This window comes from Mauremys mutica, chromosome 2, assembly GCF_020497125.1.
Source record: "Mauremys mutica isolate MM-2020 ecotype Southern chromosome 2, ASM2049712v1, whole genome shotgun sequence".
NCBI lineage: Eukaryota > Metazoa > Chordata > Testudines > Geoemydidae > Mauremys > Mauremys mutica.
Window position 1 is genome coordinate 278068869 of NC_059073.1, and position 22493 is coordinate 278091361.

At 46.0% G+C, this 22493-nt stretch overlaps 1 protein-coding gene across 4 annotated transcripts in view; it reads left to right on the forward strand.

The window, feature by feature from the left end:
* The window catches only part of PAXIP1 (PAX interacting protein 1), an 89271-nt gene that overhangs the window by 34818 nt on the left and 31960 nt on the right, over window positions 1–22493 (forward strand). For all 4 annotated transcript variants that reach the window (XM_045006301.1, XM_045006300.1, XR_006577063.1 and 1 more), the window contains exons 7-10: window positions 2333–3065; window positions 5750–5844; window positions 13848–13943; window positions 21330–21467. In XM_045006301.1, the coding sequence (XP_044862236.1) occupies window positions 2333–3065; window positions 5750–5844; window positions 13848–13943; window positions 21330–21467 (1062 nt within the window). The remainder of the gene's footprint in view (window positions 1–2332; window positions 3066–5749; window positions 5845–13847; window positions 13944–21329; window positions 21468–22493) is intronic.

The following is a 22493-nucleotide window of genomic DNA, read 5'->3' on the forward strand; positions in this document are numbered from 1 at the left end:
TTCTCAATTGTTTTTATTTGCAAAGGTAAATTAGACCTTAGGGCAAGTTTTTGTGCACGCTTAACTGTTGGTTGCTTGAGTAAATAGACACACGTGTGTGTAGATTACTAGGTGTCTCCTTGGCTTCCTGCTTGTGCCAATACCTGGCTTTCAATTGCACATGCGTACACAACAATGCATGTGCAAGCAGGTTTTTTAAATCATTTGGCCTTTGAAGACACTATGCAACTTTTAAAATAGATATTTTTTCCCTCCTTTTGTAGCAGTAGAACAACCAAATATAACTAATGCAAATTTCACTTAAGCTTTCGTTTTAAGCTACACCTCAACTCGATAGAACGCTGTCCTCGGGAGCCAAAAAATCTTACCGCGTTATAGGTGAAACCCCGTTATATTGAACTTGCTTTGATCCACTGGAGTGCACAGCCCCGCCCCTCCGGAGTGCCTCTTTACCATGTTATATCCGAATTCGTGTTATATCGGTTCGCATTATATTGGGGTAGAGGTGTATTTGTCTGTCTCTGTCAAATTTTAGCTGATGTTGCTGATACGTGTTTCACAACTGCAGCCCTTATACAAAGACTACCATTGATATTAATGGGGATCTCGTGTAAGACAGATTTTCTGTGTTTTTCTCTTTGATTTGAAAGGGAAAATCTAATGCTGGCTGTGCTTTTAATTTCCCTTCCACTAGAATTCTTGTGTTCCCTCTTCCCCCTGCATTCTGTACAATCTCAGAGATTTTTTTAAAAAGTGTTTATAGTAAAATTTACTGTAGTAAAGACTTTGTGCAGGAGGACATCTGAAAACGATTTACCTCTAGAAGGAAGGATGGTTCTGTGCTTAAGACACCAAACTGGGGCTCAAGAGATTTAGATTCAGGCACAAGTGTCCCATACATCTGTGAAACAGTTACTTAATTCCTCTATGTTTCAGTTTCCCATCTGTAAAGTGGGGTAATTGTGGTTTTGTACATAATCAGGAACTTGGGAGGATAAAATTCATTAATTTAAGTCATTATCTGTTGATATGTTCAGAATCTACAAATGATGGGCCCACATAACTGTCTCTTTTGGGCAGGTCTGCACTGCCTGCTGATCAATCCTGACACCAAATAAAGTACCAGCCCTGAGTAGTGGCATCTCGTTTAACAAGGGATGTTTGCTTTTGGCTCATGGGTACTGTGATGGTTGCTGGCCCTCATAAACTATCCTGCATTGACTAAGATGGCTGATGCCATCACAGAAGGAATTTCTGTCTACTATTGTATGGGAAGACTGAAATCACTGAAACTCCAAAAGTGAAAATGTATTAAACAAAAATGAAAGTGGGCTTCTTGACCTTCCTTATTGGTTTTTTTTGGACACAATATCAGATTTTTTCAGATGCTAAAGAACTCTTTTTTTATCAGTAAATTCAGATTTTATGTAGTGAAGTAGTCCAATAAACCAGTTTTGATTATTTCAGAATAACTTTTAGATTCCTCTCCTCTTCATGTTTTGAAAGACTTTTATGAAATTTGTAGGTTAGTGGTTCATGGAGACTACAGTATCTTTCTGTGGCTTTTTGAAGTTGATTATTAATGTTAGAAAAGTATCTGCTGTTTTAGTACACATTTTGGTATTATTGACCATTTGCATAGTTTTTCTGTTATCTAGTATCTTTTTTTTTTTTTTAACAAAAATATATATGGTATCTGAGCTCTTGTGAAACAATCTTCCTTAATTGTGAACTGCAAAGTAAAAAATGAAAATGAAGCCCCAGAAGTTTGACTGTTACCATTAACATAGACTAAAGTTAAAAAAAAAACCCCAAAACCTCATATTTTAGCAACGTTTAGACTTTTTTGTAAAGGACATCAGAATAGGTAGTTTCATGACATCACAACTTCCTTTGATTGCAATGTGACTACTAGCGTTTGTGCTATTACCGCATGATCCGTTTTGGGATGCGCATAAAAAATCTTGCCATATGCCATGTAGATTTTTGGAGGGAAAAAGGTGACCTGTGCTGAATTCTCCTTCCCAAACAGCCTAGACAGTTGGGACTTTCTGCACAGATTTTTGGAGTTATTTCCACTTTCATGTTTTCTTTAGAGTTTAGCTACGCCATTTATAGTGCAATTATTCCTTTAAATATGCTCTTTCCATTTTTGAATGCTGTTGTAGTGATGATGTAATAACATATAAATGAAGGATTTTGTTTACTTTGAAAGGTATGTAAAACATAGACATATTACATTCATTCATTTTTTAAAAAGCTAAATATTTTTCAAATTTGTTATTTATATTTTTATATCTTAAAGGTCACAACATTAATCTTTGTTTTCTAGATCTTGCAATCCCTTTCAGCACCTACAAAAAGTTTAGAACAACAAGTAAATCATAGCCAGCAGGGACATACAAACGCTGTGTTGTTTAGCCAAGTCAAATTAACTCCAGAGACACATTTATTACAACAACAACAGCATCAAACACAGCAGCAGCAGCACCACCCTCTTTTACACCTTCAACCTCAACAACTTATGCAGTTGCAGCAACAGCAGCAGCAGCAGCAACAACCACAGATTCCTCAACAACCTTTCCCACAGCAACAGTCTCATCAGTTTTCACAACAACAACAGCAAGTTCATCAGCAACACCAGTTTGCACAGCAGCTACAGTTTCCACAGCAACAGTTACATCCTCAACAACAACTCCACCGTCCTCAGCAACAGCTGCAATTCCAACAGCAGCATGCCTTGCAACAGCAGTTGCATCAGTTACAACAACAACAGTTGCAGCAGCAACAATTACAGCAAATACAGCAGCAGAACCTTCAACAGCAACAACTACAGCAGCAACAGCAGCAAATTCAGCAACAGCAGTTGCAGCAGCAGCATTTACAGCGATTACATCAGCAACATCAACAGCAGCAAATGCAAACTCAAGCACCGCAACATTTGACTCAAACATCTCAGCCACTACAACATCAGGTGCCAGCCCAGCAACTGCAACATCACCAGCAGCAACAGCAGCCACAGCTGCAACAACATCAGCTGTTTGGACATGATCCAGCCATAGAGAGTTAGTAATGATTGATTTATAATCCTGAAAGTGATGGCCAATCATATGAAATGTTTGTTGGGTTAAAATTTGTTCTTGATCAAAAATATACTATAAACACATAATAACTAGGGACTATCCAGTACTCGATGGAAGGTGAAAGCATTGAGATCTTCCTATTTTCTGGTTTGTGTTTTTCGCCACTGCCATCTAAATGTATATATTGTGTGAGTCCATGTGTACTGTACATATAAAAGCAAAACACAACTTTATTTTTGAGAGGCAGGGAGGGAAATTTTAAAAGAGAGAGAGGTTGGGGAAGAATATTCCAAAGGCTGGGGAAACTAGATGGGTCATGGGAGAAATTGATATTCTATTACCATTCACGTCCAGATTTCATAGAATCATAGAATCTCAGGGTTGGAAGGGACCTCAGGAGGTCATCTAGTCCAGCCCCCTGCTCAAAGCAGGACCAAAGCCAACTAAACCATCCCAGCCAGGGCTTTGTCAAGCCTGACCTTAAAAACCTCTAAGGAAGGAGATTCCACCACCTCCCTAGGTAACCCATTCCAGTTCTTCACCACCCTACTAGTGAAAAAGTTTTTCCTAATGTCCAACCTAAACCTCTCCCTCTGCAACTTGAGACCATTACTCTTTGTTCTGTCATCTTCTACCACTGAGAACAGTCTAGATCCATCCTCTTTGGAACCCCCTTTCAGGTAGTTGAAAGCAGCTATCAAAACCCCCCTCATTCTTCTCTTCTGCAGGCTAAACAATCTCAGTTCCCTCAGCCTCTCCTCATAAGTCATGTGCTCCAGCCCCCTAATCATTTTTGTTGCCCTCCGCTGGACTCTCTCCAATTTATCCACATTCTTCTTGTAGTGTGGGGCCCCAAACTGGACACAGTACTCCAGATGAGGCCTCACCAGTGCTGAGTAGAGGGGAATGATCACGTCCCTTGATCTGCTGGAAATGCCCCTACTTATACAACCCAAAATGCCATTAGCCTTCTTGGCAACAAGGGCACACTGTTGACTCATATTCAGCTTTTCATCCACCGTAACCCCTAGGTCCTTTTCTGCAGAACTGCTGCCCAGCCATTCGGTCCCTAGTCTGTAGCAGTGCATGGGATTCTTCCGTCCTAAGTGCAGGACTTTGCACTTGTCCTTGTTGAACCTCATCATATTTCTTTTGGCCCAATCCTCTAATTTGTCTAGGTCCCTCTGTATCCTATCCCTACCCTCCAGCGTATCAACCACTCCTCCCAGTTTAGTGTCATCTGCAAACTTGCTAAGGGTGCAGTCCACACCATCCTCCAGATCGTTAATGAAGATATTGAACAAAACCGGCCCCAGCACCGACCCTTGGGGCACTCCACTTGATACTGGCTGCCAACTAGACATGGAACCATTGATGACTACCCATTGAGCCCGACCATCTAGCCAGTTTTCTATCCACCTTACCGTCCATTCATCCAGCCCATACTTCTTTAACTTGCTGGCAAGAATACTGTGGGAGACTGTATCAAAAGCTTTGCTTAAGCCAAGAAATAGCACATCCACTGCTTTCCCCTCATCCACAGAGCCGGTTATCTCATCATAGAAGGCAATTAGGTTAGTCAGGCATGACTTGCCCTTGGTGAATCCATGCTGACTGTTCCTGATCACTTTCCCCTCCTTTAAGTGGTTCAGAATTGATTCCTTGAGGACCTGTTCCATGATTTTTCCAGGGACTGAGGTGAGACTGACTGGCCTGTAGTTCCCTGGATCTTCCTTCTTCCCTTTTTTAATGATGGGCACTACATTAGCTTTTTTCCAGTCATCTGGGACCTCCCCCGATCGCCATGATTTTTCAAAGATAATGGCCAATGGCTCTGCAATCTCATCGGCCAACTCCTTTAGCACCCTCGGATGCAGCGCATCCGGTCCCATGGACTTGTGCTCGTCCAGCTTTTCAAAATAGTCCCGAACTACTTCTTTCTCCACAGAGAGCTGGTCACCTCCTCCCCATACCATGCTGCAGAGTGCAGCTGTCTGGGAGCTGACCTTGTCTGTGAAGACAGAGGCAAAAAAAGCATTGAGTACACTAGCTTTCTCCACATCCTCTGTCACTAGGTTCCCTCCCTCATTCAGCAAGGGGCCTACACTTTCCTTGACTTTCTTCTTGTTGCTAACATACCTGAAGAAACCCTTCTTGTTACTCCTAACATCTCTGGCTAGCTGCAACTCCAAGTGTGATTTGGCCTTCCTAATTTCACTCCTGCATGCCTGAGCAATACTTTTATACTCCTCCCTGGTTATTTGTCCAATCTTCCACTTCTTGTAAGCTGTTTTTTTGTGTTTAAGACGAGCAAGGATTTCACTGTTAAGCCAAGCTGGTCGCCTGCCATATTTACTTTCTGTTTCAGTGCCTGCCCATCCTGGTATCAGCTGGAAAGTTTTTCCATCTGACTGGTGGTGGTTTATATGAAATGAATAGTATATAATTCTTGGTTGATCTAGTTTTCATTTCACATGGGGGGGGGGGGAACACTTCTTGAGCTGTATTGTAGAGAAGCAGGACTTCAGAAAGAAAGACAATTCAAATTTCATTTATTCCATAGCTGATAGTGGGAAATTTTAATATAACAAATGTGGTCTGAAATGGTAGCCTCCAAACTGCTTTAGTTTACAATTTTCTATTCTTTCATCTGCATACTATTCTAGTTCCAGAAGAATATTTCCTGTTGGGCTGTGTCTTTGCAATTGCTGATTACCCAGAACAGATGTCTGACAAACAGCTGTTAGCAACTTGGAAACGGGTAAGGTTCTACCTTTATTCAAAATGTAATATGATTGATAAGTAAAATAATTAGAAAGCAAAGATTGCAAGTATTGTGGTTTTAAAAACACTGCAAACTTTGTGCTACACGTTCCAGATGTTTTGTTATCTATCTTATGACATAAAGAGTAATATTAAACTACAAAGTTAACCAAACAGGAATAGAAAATGCAACATATACAATATTGCTCAGTTAATGCTGCTCTTGGCAGCATGATTTATCATTTCCTAGCCTTTTGTGTTTTTAAACTTCGCAATCTTAATGTTGTATTATCATTTTTTTTTTTGCATTTTACATTACTAAAAAAAAAAAAAAGTTGTGCACACATAATAACTTCAGCAGTTAAATGGGCCTAAGTAAGCTGTGAAGCACACATCTGATGGAGGTGAATAAGATGGGAGAGGGATGTATTTTCACCTATGCTGATGAATAAATACTGGCAAAACCCCAACCCTGTTCTTTTCTAATTGAGAGGAGGAGGATCTTCTCGGAGCCTCTGCTGGACAGGTTGTAGTCAAAGTTACCAAGGTCATCCCCATAACTATATTTTATTATGCAAAATTCTAACAGTGAATGTTCTGTAGAGACTTTGTGTTTACTATCCAGGCTGAATTGCATGATTTTATAAGCTAATTTTATAGCTAAGCACAAAAAGAAATAAAAAAGTCCTGCTTAATTTTCTAAAAAGTACTAATAGTTATTACATATTTGTTTTTCTAATACTTCTAAAGATGAGAATGCATTTTTCATGGTTCAGCGAAAAAGTGTAATAGTTGTTTAAGGTGTCTCAGCGAGTTGCATATCAGCAACAAGAGCCATATCTGCAAGTCCTTCAAATCCCGGACTAAGAAGGAGAGAGACATCCATCTCAAAGCGCTCCTAATGGAGTCAGCTCTAACTCCGGCACTGGAGCAGAGGAGGTCCGACTCTGCCCCGAGCACCACAGCATCGGTGCGGAGAGCCCCACTGGCGCCGCTGATGGACCGGTGCTGATCCCCCTCCCCAGAACCTGCCAAAAGGCAAAAGAAGACCGGGAGAGGAAGATCTCCTACATCCTGCAAGGGGAAGGAGAGGGTAGGAGAGGAGCCAAGGCCCGAGGAGGGCAGCTCAATATCTCCTACCAGGAGTTGGGCCCCAGTTCAGGTCGAGCAGTTCAGGTCGAGCAGTCCAGCCCATCCAACCCAGGCCTGCCACGTTGGACAGTGACAAGGGCCTTCGTCAGGTAGAGGTCCTGTCGATGCCCAAGGCCCTGCAGGCAGCGCAGGATATCCTGGTGCTACTGGTGCTGTCCACACCGGCTACGGCGTTACCCCGGTCTGAGGGTAAATCCACCTTGGGTCCTTCCTACAAGTCACTGTCTCAGCGGCATTGCTTCCCATCATGGGGGATATCCCACCAGCGCTTGCCCACACGGAGCCACCAGGCATTGAAGGCAGAGAGGCAGGCTGGGCGAAGCCCTCACCAGTGTCCAGACTCAGCACCACCGGCAGGACTCGAGGCACACCTTGCCGGTGACCTGGCACAGGCCTATAGAAGTCAGCTCTTCCCAGCATCAACAGCACCAAGACCCAGCCCATTGCTTCACCCATAGCTCGTCACCAGTCGCGGGCCCAAGACAGTTGATCTCAGGAGCAGAGTAACCAGTTGTCGGCTCGCTGGTACGTGTCATTGCAACACAGATCCCCTAGGTTGGGAGGAAGGTCTTCCCAGAGACTGACCCACTGCAGCTCCCATTCCCACTCCAGATCCTGGTACTGGTTGAGCAGCACGAGATGTAGATCGCTGGAATGCTGTCGCTGATCTGCCAAACACTGTCGGTCTCCAAGGACCCACGGAAGAGACTCCTCCTGAGTGGAGAGTTCCCCTTCCAAGCACAGTGATTGGCACTTTAGCGACCAGGATCACCGATCTACTTGCTCAGGGTAACCTGAGAGCAACCACTTTGCCTCGAGCTCTGGCACCGGACAGGAGTTGTTGCTAGTGTGCCAAAACCTGGCACTGGTGGTCCCCTTGATGTTGGCGGTGCTGCCAACTGCCCCAGGGCCAGTGGCCGGCTGCCTGGTACCCATGTAACCCACGGGGCTTTACCCAGCCTTCACAAGGGCTCAGGGCAGTGGCAGGGGCCTTGGACAAACCATTGGCCTCGGTATCCCGCCCTCCCCCAGAGCCAGCCGTTCCTGAAGCGGGAACCCCTCAGGCTCACTTGGACCCCGGGGATCAGCCAGCTGGACCACCAATGGACGTGTCAGACCCCATGGCACCAGCTTCCTCCTCATCTTCGCCTGATGAGGTGATTGTGGAGGCCCCTCACCCAGTTCCTCAGGACGATGCTAAGGCTCATCAGGAACTGTTGAAAAGAGTTGCCTCTAACTTGGGGCTCTAGGCAGAGGAGCTGGAGGAACCATTGGACTCCCTATTCAGTTTCCTCTGATCAACAACACTGGCCACGCTCTGCCCCACCATGAAGAGTTGTCTAAGATCACAAACACCCTGTGGCAGACACCCTCATTCCTGCCCCCCATCTCCAAGAGAGCAGAAAGAAAGTACTTTGTGCTGGCTAAGGGTCATAAGTCCTTATATACCCACCCAGCCCCAAGCTCCCTAGTAGCAGTGACCGTTAATGAGCAGGAGAGACAAGGCCAAAGAGGCTGGATTTGTTCGGACACAAAGTTTATTCATCCTCCAGTTGAGGGTGGCCAACCACCAAGTCCTCCTTGGCTGCTATGGTTTCAATATGTGGCAAGCCATGGCCAAGTTTGAGGATTCTCTTCCTGAGGACACCAGGAAGGAGTTCTGAGTGATCCTTGATGAGGGCAAGGCTGCAGCCAGAGCAGCCCTGCAAGCAGCCTCGGACACGGCAGACTCCGCGGCATGCACCATGGCCTCAGCCATCTCCATGCAGAGGGTGTCCTGGCTCCATCTTTCGGGCTTGTCGACAGAGGCCCAGCCATCAATACAGGACTTTCCCTTTGATGGCCAAGTGCTGTTTGATGAGCAAACAGACAATAAATTAAACAGGTTGAAGGACTCCTGTACTACATTGAAAACCCTAGAGCTCTACATCCCTGATCTGGCCTGTAGACGGTTCAAGCTGCAATAGCCCCAAAGTCAAGGGAGCCAACCCAAACAGGAGATGAGCAAAGGCTACAAGTGTTGCCAGAGCCACCAACCTCCGCCCTCTACCCAATCGGGCACCTCCCGCAACAGGCAGGGTGGCTAGCGGGCGTTTTGAGGGTGCACCTGAGGGCGACCAACCAGACTGTACCCTGGCTCCATCCTCCATATGGTTCTCCAACCGCCTTTCTTTTTTCCTCCCTGCATGGACAGCAATAACTTCGGACCGCTGGATCCTCAACTCAGTGGCCCAGGGCTATACCCTCCAGTTTCTTTCTACCTCCCCTCCGACTCCCCTTCCCTGTTCCTCTTCAGGGACCCTTCTCATGAAAGTCTCCTCACACAGGAGGTGAAGGTAGCAGTGGAAGAAGTTCCTCGTGAGTACAGGAACAAGGGGTTCTATTCCCGGTACTTTCTAATCCCAAAGGCGGTCAAAACCCCATCCTGGACCTGTGAGACCTCAACAAATACCTAAAGAAGTTGAAGTGCTGCATGGTCTCTCTGGCCTCTATCATCCCCTCCCTGGATCCAGGGGACTGGTATGCTGCCCTCAACTTGGATGCGTACTTTCATATAGCGATCCAAGACTCAGAAGCGTCCTGTGCTTCAAAGTGGGATCAGACCACTACCTGTTTGCGGTTCTCCCTTTTGGCCCAGCGACAGCACCAAGGGTGTTTACAAAGTGCATGTTAGTGGTAGCAGTTTACCTCAGGCGTCGGGGTATTCAAATATACTCCAGGTCTCAAGTCCAAAGGGAAATCACGGTGCTACAGGTCATATGCTGGTCCCTGGGCCTGTTGGTGAATGACAAGAAGTCAACGTTAGTTCCGATGCAAAAGGATAGAGTTCATTGGAGCAGTGCTCGACTCCACCTGCACCAGAGCTTTCCTGCTACAGGAGAGGTTCCAGACAATGGTGGACCTCATTGCGGGCGTCTCTGCATTCCCTCTAACCACATCCTGGGTATGTCTGCATCTGCTGGGCCACATGGCAGCATGTATGTATGTCATCCGCCATGTAAGGCTCAGAATGTGACCCTAGCAGCAGTGGCTGGCAACTGTCTATGCAGCCCAAAGATCACCTGTGCATGGTCATTACAGATCCACCGGTGATGCTTACCTCCCTGCAATGGTGGACAGATCCCAAGGCTGTCCTGGAAGGAATTCCGTTCGACAGCCCACGCCACTCAGTTGAACTGATATCAGACACTTCGGACATCAGCTGGGGAGCTCATCTAGGCGAGCTACAGACCCAAGGGACATGGTCTCTGGAGGAGATGACGTTGCACATAAACATCATGGAGCTCAGAGTGGTACATTTGGCCTGTGGGGGTCTTCCTACCGCATCTGTCAGGCAAGGTGGTGAGAGTGGTGTCACACAGTACGGCCTCGATGTTTTACATCAACAGACAAGGGGAAGCACTCTCGTCAGCACTCTGTCAAGAGGCTTCTCCAATTGTGGGATTTCTGCATCAAGTACGTGATGCACCTGAAGGCCTATCACCTCCCCGGCATGACCAGATCACCTCAGCAGGTCTTTTTTTCTCTCACCATGAATGGTCGCTGCATCCGGAGGTAGCCCAAATGCTCTTCCAGAGGTGGGGAATTCCCCAAGTGGACTGTTCACCACAAGACAGAACAGAAAATGTTATCAATTCTGTTCCCTCCAGGGTCTGGGCAAGGACTCTCTCTCCGACACCTTCCTCCTGTCATGGTCAGGGGATCTGATATACGCATTCCCAATGATCCCACTCATCAGCAGAGGCCTGTCAAAGATCAAGAGAGACAAGGCCCAAGTCCTCATGATCACCCCGTATGGCTGTGCCAACATTGGTTCAGCACGCTGATAAACCCAGCGGCGACCACTCCCTGGCTCCTTCCTGAATGACTGGATCTGATTTTGCAAGATCACAGGCATCTCCTCCGCCCCAATCTTGCCTCCCTCCACCTCACAGGCTGGGTGCTGTGTGGTTGAACCCAGAGGAGCGGGCCTGCTCTGATGAGGTCCAGCAAGTCCTCCTGGAAAGCAGGAAGCCTTCCACTAGAGCATCCTACCTGGCCAAGTGGACAAGGTTCTCCCACTGGGCATCTGAGCGTAACATCTCTGTCGTGATCCTCCTTACAATCTATCTTAGATTACCTGCTTCATCTTAAGAACCAGGTACTGGCCCTCTCTTCCATCATGGTGCACCTTGTGGCTATCTCTGCTTTCCACCCACCGATCCAAGGTCAGATGGTATTCTTGCATGACATGTCGATCAGATTCCTGAGAGGTCTTGAGAGGCTCTTTGTTAGGTTCTATGGAGGCCGTGCCCCCCCCCCCCGATGCTCTGCAAGAACGAGGCCGACACACACACTGTGAGTAATTGGCTTTAATGAAGGTAAAGTGACACACCCGCAACGGGGACTCCAAGCGTTGCTGTCACAGAGGCGGGGAACCCAGCGCCCTGGAGTTCGGCCTGGTACGGAGTCCAAAAGCAAGCACAAATTATACATATATATAAACAGCAGCAAAGCAGCTCATGCATAATGCAGTAGGGACTTTCCTCCCTCAGGGCCGCCCCCCTTGGCCAACGGCGTAGGGGATTTCCACACAGCAGTTCCAACCGGTCATAGCCGGTTGGAACTAGCAGGCCGTGCCCTACAGTAACCGGGCGCTGAGAAAGCGGAACTGCCTAAGCTAGGCCGTAACAAAATCTTCCGTGATTCCCTGTCCTCCTACACTCTTCCTGCCGGTCTCGGCTCCTGTGCCACAGTGGGACCTTAACTTGGTTCTTTCTAGGCTCACGAGTCTGCTCTTTGAGCCTATGGGCTCCTGCTCCCTTTCCCACATGTCATGGAAGGTCGCTTTCCTTGTGGTGATAACATCAGTAAGACAAGTGTCGGACATTGGAGCCACCGTGTATGGTGTTCTACAAGGACAAAGTTCAACTGTGACCCCATTTGGCCTTTCTGCCGAAAGTGGGATCTTCCTTCCATGTCAACCAGGAGATCTTCCTTCCGGTGTTTTGTCCCAAGCCACGCACCAATAGTGTGGAAAGGAGGCTGCATGCCCTGGACGTCAGATGTGCCTTGGTGTTGTACCTGGAGCGTACCAAGCCCTTCCGCAGGTAGACCCAGCTCTTCATCGCGACAGCAGACAGGATGAAGGGGCTTTCGGTGTCCTCACAGAGGATTTCCAACTGGATCATCTCCTGCATCCGGGACCTGTTATGACAGTGGTGGGCAACCTGTGGCCTGTCATGGTAATCCACTGGCGGGCTGCGAGACAGTTTATTTACATTGACCGTCCGCAGGCACGGCTACCTGCAGCTCCCAGTGGCTGCGGTTCGCTGTTCCTGGCCAATGGGAGCTGCAGGAAGTGACGGACGGCCTGCGCCTCTTCCCGCAGCTCCCATTGGCCAGGAATAGTGTGGCCCATGGGTTGCCAGTAGCCCACCACTGTGTTACGAGCTGGCACAGGTCCCACCACCACCGATCATGAGGGCCCATTTGACCAGAGACCAGGCATCCTTGGTGGCCTTTCTGGCACACATTCCCATCCAGGACATTTGTAGAGCCACAACGTGGTCTTTGGTTCACACATTCACGGCGCATTATGCCGTCACTCAGCAGACCAGAGATGACTCTGGGTTCGGCAGAGCTGTGTTGCAATCTACATGTCCATGAACGCCTGTCATGGAGTGTGGGCGCCCTGCAACCCCGGCTTCCTGCAATTCACCATGACTTTTAGCCAGCCAGTAAAACAGAAGGTTTATTTAGACGACAGGAACACAGTCCAAAACAGGTCTTGCCGATACAGACAACAGGACCCCCTTTAGTTAGGTCCCTCTGGCGGCCCCAGGGAGGCCACAGCCCTGTTGGTCGGGGCGCTCTCCCCTTTATTTCCCAGCCAGCTCCAAAACTGAAACTTCCTTTAGCCGTCTCCTATCTGGCCTTTTCCTGGCTCCATCCCCAGCCTTTGTCTCCTTTGTCCAGTTCCCCGGGCAGAGGTGTTACCTGGCCTCCAACCCCTCTCCTGGGTTCTTATGTTACATGCTCAGGTATGCTCCCTTCCCCAATGCAGGCAGTCCCAGCAAAACTCCCCTGCAACCTTCCCAGGTTAATACTCCCCACTCAGCATTCAAATAACACATCAAGAACATTCCCACTTCGTCACAACGCCTACCTGCCTCTGTTTGGTACTGCCTGGGAGTCACCTAATATGGAACGGACATGAGCAAGCACTCAAAGAGGAAAAGACAGTTACCTGTTCTGTAAGTGGTGTTCTTCGAGATGTGTTGTTCATGTCCATTCCATGACCCGCCCTCCTTCCCCACTGTCGGAGTTTCCGGTAAGAAGGAATTGAGTGTGGGGGGAGCTGGCAATGCACCTTATACCACGGCATGTGCACGCCACTCCAGAGGGTGCCAGAGCCAGTCCCATACGGACACCACTGAGGGAAAAACTTCCAGCACCAGTGCATGTGGCAAGTACACACACCTAATATGGAATGGACATGAGCAACACATCTCGAAGAACACCACTTACAGAACAGGTGACACTGTCTTTTTTTTAAAGTCATACAAAGAGAAGCTGTTCCCAAGTAATGCATTTTTAAATCATTATGAATGAATGCGTTTTTAAAGATGAATAAGCAAGAGAACACTTGTCATATTGATGTATGAAAGAATTTGGCTTTGTTTACAAAACTTACTTGCTTCTTGCAAGTATGCCATTGTGTTGTTTTTTTTAACTGAGGCCAGCACTTAAGATGTAAAAACACTCCACTTACATTAAGTCTGTTAAGCAGAGGACTCCATTTGGAAATGTGTGCTGGTTAGGTTAACAAACATTTTAATTAAAAATTTGGTTTTAATGGTTTACCAGATCATTCAAGCACATGGCGGCACTGTGGACCCCACGCTTACAAGCAGATGTACGCATCTTCTCTGTGAAAGCCAAGTCAGTAATATGTATGCTCAGGTAAGCAAAATAATAACATAAGTTGGCACACGCTCATGTACTGAAGTATCATTGAAGTATGCCAGTGTTTGCAGGTTTTATTGTAAAGAATGAATAACACGCTATGGGTCAAGTTCTTCAGTTTTCACTAACATAAAACTTCCATTGCTATTTATGGGAATTTGTCTTAGGAAAGACTGCAAGATTTGTCACTATATTAATAACTTCATAGCTCCAATGGGGAAAGAAGTTGACAGCATATGTGAAACTGTCATAGTTATTAGATTCACGGTGTGGAGTAGAAATACAAAGAATTGGAGAAATTATTAAACCCTGCAATTTAAGACTAGAAAGTTGATTTTTAGAGTAGTTTTACATTAAATATTGACATTATTTCTTTTTTAACCTGCTGTGTGCTTGTCTTTCTGACAACTTGTGATCTGATCCCATTAATTCATCATTTTCCTTTTAAGTGGAAGTTGTTTTATAGTAAGATTACAATGTTCAATATTTCAGCAGATACATGATTTGTACATACAACTGAAAATAAGTGATAAAGTGGAACCATACAGTATAAAACTTATATTCAGTTTTGGAACTCCATTACTGTAAAAAAACAAACAAAAAAACCCTACCAGCTAGACTGTACTTGTACATAAAATCCAGACCAATTTATCCTGAAATATACATACATGTTTAAATTATATAAATTGCAACTAATTTTATACCAGTAAAACCTTTGTAGGCTTTATTGGGTATTTGCCAAGAGACATGGGCTGCACCTAACTTGCATTGAAACACATACATTTTACATTCTATTTTTAATCAAAAATAAATGCACACAATCCTAATACTTGCTTCAGGGACTACAAGAGAAAATCAAACTGTAGACTGGCACTGTTTCTCTCAATCCAGTTTTTAATAGAAATTATAAGAAATGGTCCTACTATTATTTTATTAATTAATGGGGGGGGAGGGTTAATCAAAATTCATAAATAATTTTTAAACAACTAGTTCTGGCACCCTGAGTGGAGGAAAAGCATGAATAATGTGTAACATGCCTTTAAAATTAATTTAATTTAGGACCGCAAACAGTAAAATGCTTACATATGGTTATTCTGTGGTGCCCGTACAGGAGATGGTTGAGCACTTCAGTTATGCATTTCTTATCTTAACATGTTTTTGATTTCCTTTAAGTGTAACCTCCACTCTGAATTTCCTGGGTTTATAATTTTCAGTTTTGGGATAATTATAACTTGTAATATTTGTTATCCTTAGATTACTCTCAGCCGTAACTGCATCTTACCATAGTTTTTTGTCTAGGAACAGAATCCATGAATAAGATTTCAATTAATTTTTCTTGTGTGGAAAGTTTGAAGAGTCTGTGTTCCGTTATTAAAATCACATGGGACAAGGAAAAGACTGATACAAATGGTAAATTTTCAGGGGACCTGGTTTTTAATTAATATTTTAACTCATAAGCTACTAATAGATTTACCTGTACTTCCTCAGAAAATTCATTCTCTACTCAAATAGTAAGTGCTGTAAGTTTGGTGAGGATATGCTCTGTTTTTCATAGATTGTCTCTTTAAGTGAAGAATGGAACACACACCTTAATTACAGAGTTCTTCCAGTAGATGCAGCCACATATTCCATTTAGGTGTGCACGCAGCCAGCTCACCAGAGCCGGAAAACTTTGCCTAGCAGTGCCCATAGAGAGGTGTCACTGACCTCTCAGTTCATCACCTGGGGGCTGTGTTGGTTTCACATCACAATCCCCTCAGTTACTGAGAGCTTTCTCTGTGTATGGTTGTATAGTTAGTACCCTACTTAGTGTTAGTAAGTTACTGTAGTTAGTTGCCTTGGATGATGCCCTCACCAGGGTACAGACACTGCTCATCGTTTCGGGGGAGGGGTAATCCCCATCAGTGATCCCCACACACGGTGCTTGTTCTGTTTGGGTGAGGGTCATGCCAAGGAGCGGTGTTCAGTTTGTAAATTGTTCACTGAAAGGACTCAGGTGGCTAGAGACCTTCCCCTTTAAGCATCACCTCCTCAAGCAGGCCTTGAGGCCTGTTTCAGCACTGAAGGCCATGTGGGATCAGCCGTTTGCCCTCCTCGAGTTCGCTGAGGAAAAGGTCTCATAAGACCAGTCGGGACTGCTCCAAATTTAGAGATTCTTCCTCTTTGTCTAAGAAGAGTAAGGACCGGCACTATGCCACTTCCGGCATATGGGATGGAGCAGTTCCTTCAAACTGCTCATTAGTTCTGCGTAGAGACTTGCGAGAGTTGCCTCTGGTTCTGGTTCTGGCCCTGGGGTGTCCGTTGAGGTCAATATCAATGACATCAGTTTCGGCACCAGCTGTTTCCACACCGATGGCATAGCGGGCAGCATCCCATCGGTTTCAGACTCCCCACTCTGCCTATCAGTTCTGGACTTTCTATTTGTCCAGGACTTTGCTGGGGTTACAGCATCTGTGGCCTCACTGGCACCGTTTGGGTGTGTTGCAGAATCTCAGGGTCTATCAGCAGTGCAGCGTGGTCTCCCCCTGCCACAGACTCAGTGTTGAGGCCATTGCCAGGCCCGGCACTGAGGATCTCCTTGGCACCTGTGTACTCCTCAGCACTGCCATTTTCTTTGCAGCAGATCCTGTCTTCCACCTTGTCACAGCTCCTGGCACCGCATGCAACTGTGATGCATTTGGCATCGGCTGTGCCAATTCCATCGTTGGCAACAGAACCTCTTTCCTACAGGGTAGCAAATGAGTCAGACTGGCTCCTTGCACCATTGGGACTAGCTCCACCACTGTCCCCAGAGACCCAGGGATCCAGGTTGGAGTTCTCCTGCTCTCCATCACTTAATCTGCTCCATAGACAGTTTTCGGAGCAGCATCATACTGAGACAGGCCCTGGCCCAGAGCCTACTGGCCATCATTTCCCTAAACGTATCCCCAGTGGCCTCCGTGGAATCCATGGGACGCTCCTTGGTCTCAGAGGTTGCGCTTCTCATCCCATTCCAGAGCAAGATCACCAGGCATGTCGGTTCTACCACAGGTTCTGGCATCAGTTGAGCTGTCCTTCTTGGGGCCTCCAGAGTTGTCTGACAGCTTGGGGATGGGACTCATCCCTAGTGCAGCTGACCGTTTCATTGTCATCCCCTGACGATTAAGCATTACCAGGCTCCTCTTCTCCCTCCTTCAAGGCCTACCAGAACCTTTTGCATCATGTGACTGCTACCGTGGGCATCCAGGCAGATCTTCGGCTGGAGAATAGTCACAAACTGCTGGATATTCTCCAGCCATCTGCCCTGTGAAGGGTAGCCCTCCCTATTAACAATGCACTCCTGGAGGGTTCAAAGGTTATTTGGAGTACTCTGCTTCACTGCCACCTGCAGTGAAGTGTTCAGAGAAGTGTTATTTGTACCTATGCAGGGTTTTGAGGGCTTCCGTTCCTATCCGGTCCCTAATTCCCTGGTTGTGACTGAAGCGAATGATAGGACCCGGCAGCGCAGATAAAACTCTGTTCCCAAGGACAAGGAGTCCAAGAGAGTGGACTTAATGGGTAGAAAAATCTATACCTCTTCTTCCCTGCAAACGTGTATTGTGAACCAGTGAGCATTGCTGTCCAAGTGTGATTTTATTAATTAGACTGCTATGTCTAAATTTGTAGACCAGGAAGCCTCCAGGGAGGATTTTCGAGCATTAATAGCTGAGGGCTCTTTGGTGGCCAAGACATCCTTGCAGGTGGCTTTGGACGTGGCAGAGATATCAGTCAGAGTTATGGCCTCAGCGGTAACCATGAGAAGGGCATCTTGGCTGCAAAATTTGGGCATTGCTACTGATGTGCAGCAGACTACTGAGGACCTGCCTTTCATGGTCGAGTGCTTTTTTTTGGATGAGACTGATGAAACCTTGCACTCGTTTAAAGACTCCAGGGCTACCCTGTGCGCTCTGGGGATCTGTACTCCAGCAATGCAGTGATGCCATTTTTACAGTTAGCAGCAGCATCAACAGTGTTGTTCGTGGTGCTCCTTAGGGCAGTCTTTCCCTCCCCTGGGGGAAATAGTAATAGATACCAGAGGCAGAGGTCTTCTGATACTGGTTTCAGTCAGTCAACTTGTCCTACCTCGGTGTCTACCAAGCATGTGTTTTGACTTGCTTGTCCAGGGTAGCAATCCACTTGTGACCTTTATGTCCCCGTCTCCCCAATTTGGAGACAGCTTGACTCCTTTTGTTTGTTTGGGGCTTGATTACCACCGACAGCTGGTTCCTCAGCACCATCAGGTCTGGTTACACCATCCAGTTCTTTTCCATCCCTTCTCTCTGCCCGTCTATCCCATCCCTCTTCAGGGACCCCTCTCGTGAGACACTGCTCCTCGAGAAGATTCACTCTTTGGTCGCAGTGGGAGTTGTAGAGGCAGTCCCTCTGCAGCACCAGGGACAAGGGTTTTATTCCCAGAACATTCTGGTTCCCACATTCAAAGGAGGGGTGAGACTGATTCTCAATCTCTGCAACCTCAACAGATATATCATATATGTGGGATTTCGGATGGTCACTCTATCAACTATTCTCCTGTGTTAAATCAGAATGACTGGTTTGCTGCTTTGGATAGGGTGACCTTATTTCCCTATTACGGGATACCTGGTAAAATTACTTGTATTCAAGCGAGTTCAATGGCAATCAGAACGATGCAGTACAAACGTTCAAATTAACATCAGGTTGACCGAGCCCCTATTAAAAGGAAATACTGCGTAGTTGGATTCTTTTTATTTATCTTCTTTTCTTTTAGGCTTTAAGGTTCACACAGGGAGGGGTTACACATACACGCGCACACACACCCCTACCCCACCCCACACACACAGGGAGGGGGTAACATATACACACACTTCTGTTCACCTCTCTCACACGGGGGTGGTGACCGACCAACCTGACCCTCCCTACCCAGCGCTCTCCACCTTCCATGCTTGGCTGGATTCCCGGGATGGGCCCGCCTCTCCTGGAATCTGGCGCTGCGTCTTCCAGAGGCAAAACGCAGGGTGGCATTGCTGGTCAGAACAGTAGGTTAGGTTTCCTGTCAACATTCTGGAGTTTTGGGTCATTTACAATGCATGCCATGTCTTTCGAGATCATATCAGGAGCTCAGTGGTTCACATTGTTACAAACAACACCACCGCAGTGTATTATGTGAACAGACGAGGAGCTTGACAGTGCTGTGTCAGAAAGCAATCAGGCTGGTGGTTTGCATCAGAGAGAACATTACTCTGGTGGTCGATTGCTTACCTGGGTCCCAGATTCACCTCAGCAGGAGTTTCTCCCTGAGGCACGAGTGGTTTCTGAAGCCCAGAGTCCTGTGTTCTATCTTTGCATTTTGGGACATCTCTACGATCAATCTGTTCACTATGAGAGACAACTAGAAATACCGTCTGTTCTCCAGGGGTCCTCAGTCCAGGCTTGCTGACCAGTGTCTTTCACCTGGGCTGAGATTAGGAATTCCTGTATGCTTTCCCTCTGATACTAATCATCCCACAGGTAATCCTCAAACTCAAGCTGGACTATGCCAAGATCACCCTCACTGCTCTAGCATGGCTGAGGCAATGTTGGTTCTCCAACCTTCTGGTGTTATCAGTTTGGCCTCCCATATCTCTCCCTCTTCATTCTGACCCAGCATCAAGGTCAGACCTTGTGTCCCACGCTCAGCTCTTTACCCCTTACTGCGTAGCTGATCAATGGTTAGACGAGGAGGAGAAAGAGAAGGAACACATTTTGGAGGCTGTTTGACTGATCTAACTTAATAGCAGGAAACCCTCCATCAGATTGGCCTGTTTGACCAAATGAGAACTTTTTTTGGTGTAATCATTGGCTCTCCAGGTTCAGCTGATGTTGATTGGGATTCAGGATGCCTTGGAGTACTAGTTGCATCTTCAGCTCTTGCACTCAGTTTGTTGAAGGTGATTTCAGCATTTCGTCTGCCCATCCAGGGGAGGTTGGTGTTTTTGAATGCCATGGCTCTTGAAAGGAGTCCTTCATCTCCATTTGCCAGTGAGAGAACCAGTTTCTTTGTGGGACCAGAATATGGTCTTAGCAGCTCTGATGGGACCTTCATTTGAGCCTTTGGCATCTTCTTTTCCTCTTCTGTGTCAAAAGACTGCATTCCTGGTGGCTATAACATCCACGAGGAGAGTGTGTGAGTTGCAGGCTTTGATGGCAGAGCTTCTTTACATGCAGTTCTTTAAAGACACAGTGACCTTGTGGCCACACCACAAGTGGTGTCTCAGTTTCACTTGAACCAGTGTATCTACTTGTCTTCTGTCCCAAGCTGCATTCAATCTTGGAGGACCAGCCTCTTCATTTGATGGATGTTAGGTGCTGTCTCTCCTTTCACCTGGAGAGGACTAAACCCTTTCATACTTCGCCTTTTCAGTTCATGTCATATGCAGACTGGATGAAGGGACAAGCAGTCTCTTCGCAGGCAGTGTCCAGGTGGATAACTTCCTGCATGAAGACTGCATATGAAATAGCACGAGCTGTGCCCTCTCAAAGGGTGCAAGCTCACTCTACGAGGGCACAGGCTATGTCAATGGTGTTTTTAAGCAACGTTTCAGTATTGGATGTTTGCAAGTTTGCCACTTGGTCTTCTGTGCATACATTTACCAACCATTATGCCATTACTGCGGCATCCAGAGCAAATGCAAACTTTGTTAGAGCAGTCTTGCAGTCCTTGTTTAAGTAGCCACCAGGCTGCACCTTCTGCAGGTACTGCTTGTGAGCCACCTAAATGGAATACACATCTGACTCTACTCAAAGAAGAAACAGTTACTTATCGTAACTGTGGTTCTTCGAGATGTGATGCAGATGCGTATTTCACAACACACCCTCCACAACATCCCCTCTGCATCGGAGTCTATACGCATGATTTTTGGTGCGAAGGAACTGAGGAGTGTCGCAGAGGTGCTGCCTAGTGGAGCCAGGGGAGGGGTTACACCCATGAGGTGCAAGCGCCGCCCCCTCCAATTAGTACTGCTAGGCAAAAGTATCTGGCTCTGGTGCTCGGGGTGTGTACACATCTAAGTAGAATACACATCTGCATCACATCTCAAAGAGCTGTTGTTACAATAAGTAACAGTTTCCTTTGACCAGCTCCTCCATAATAATACATGTTTAATATTAAAAGAGAAATAAAATGTATCTTCCGGAACACCCAGGTCTAGTGTTCATAGTATGTCTGAAGGAGATGTAGTGTGAAAGAGGGCACCTAAAGGGCTGGGGGAAAGAATTATATCCTGTGAGAGTTCAAAAGAGCAAAACATGTCTTTTTAATGGGTTAAGTGTGGGTGTCCTAGCATGCTGTTTTTAATATAAGTTAAAGCTAGAGTAACAACTTCTAACTGTACATACATGTGTTGGTAGGCTGTGAGAGAAAGGAAGAGGTGCATCACAGCACACTGGCTGAACTCCATCTTGAAGAAGAAGAAAATGATGCCACCACATCGAGCCCTTCATTTTCCAGTGGCATTCCCACCAGGAGGAAAACCATGCTCTCAGCATGTAAGAAAACCCAATGTTAAAACAACTAGCATTTTCTTTAAAAGCTTAATTGCACCGAGTATTGAATATTTGTTGTATTTTGACTGCATGTCAGTATCCAGTGCATATCCAGAAAATACCTAATTGACTTTTCCCAGTGGTGGGCTTGGCTTCAGATACATGTAAATAAAGGATTTTCTCTTGTTCTTACAAGTGGTAGTTAGAACTTTCCACTTCTATGGTGTGTACCATCCATTGATCTCATAGTGGTTTATGCATTAATGAGTTTTAAGCCTTACAATACCCTTTAATAGTTCTCCCTCTTACACATGAAGAAATTAAGGCACAAAGATTAAGCAAATTGTCTAAGATTGGACAGCAAGAATCAAGATTAGAATCTAGGTCCCCTGTTCTTTAACCACTAGACTGTGATCATTTTTCTCTAACTTCATAGATGCTGATGTTCTTGCAACTGTGGCAGTTTGTATGTTTTGGTTTTTAATGCTCAGTATTGAGAAATCCCAATTTGCAGGACCAAAAAGAATAATGAAAACTGTTCTTAGACTGATAACTAACCATTCACAAACTCAAGAGATTGAATTTTGATACTTCAGGTTGAGAAATCATTTTTTTTTTTTGAGTGCAGTGGATGGCATCTTAGTTGCACCACTTTCATTAACACTAATGGCAAAACCCGCTACAAGACATTGAACTTTCCCCATACAGGGCCTGATCCTGCAAACATTTGTGTATGAAGTCAGTGAGTAATGTTTGCATGATTGGGGCCAAAGCCAGTAGTTTCAGTTCCTGTAACTTTTATGAGAAGATTTTGAATTCAAATCAGAAGGGACATATAGAATAGGAGAGAGGTATTTTAGGATGATGCTTTCTCCTAACTGGACAATGAAAGCTGGACATTTTTTCAATGAGCAGAATTTAATGTTTGCATTGATGCCTGAAGCAGGCTTTGTAAAGGCAAAAAGCAAGCTATTAATTTGGATGTTAAAATATAACTTTAATCTTGAGTGCCTTCTCAATGAAGAAAAC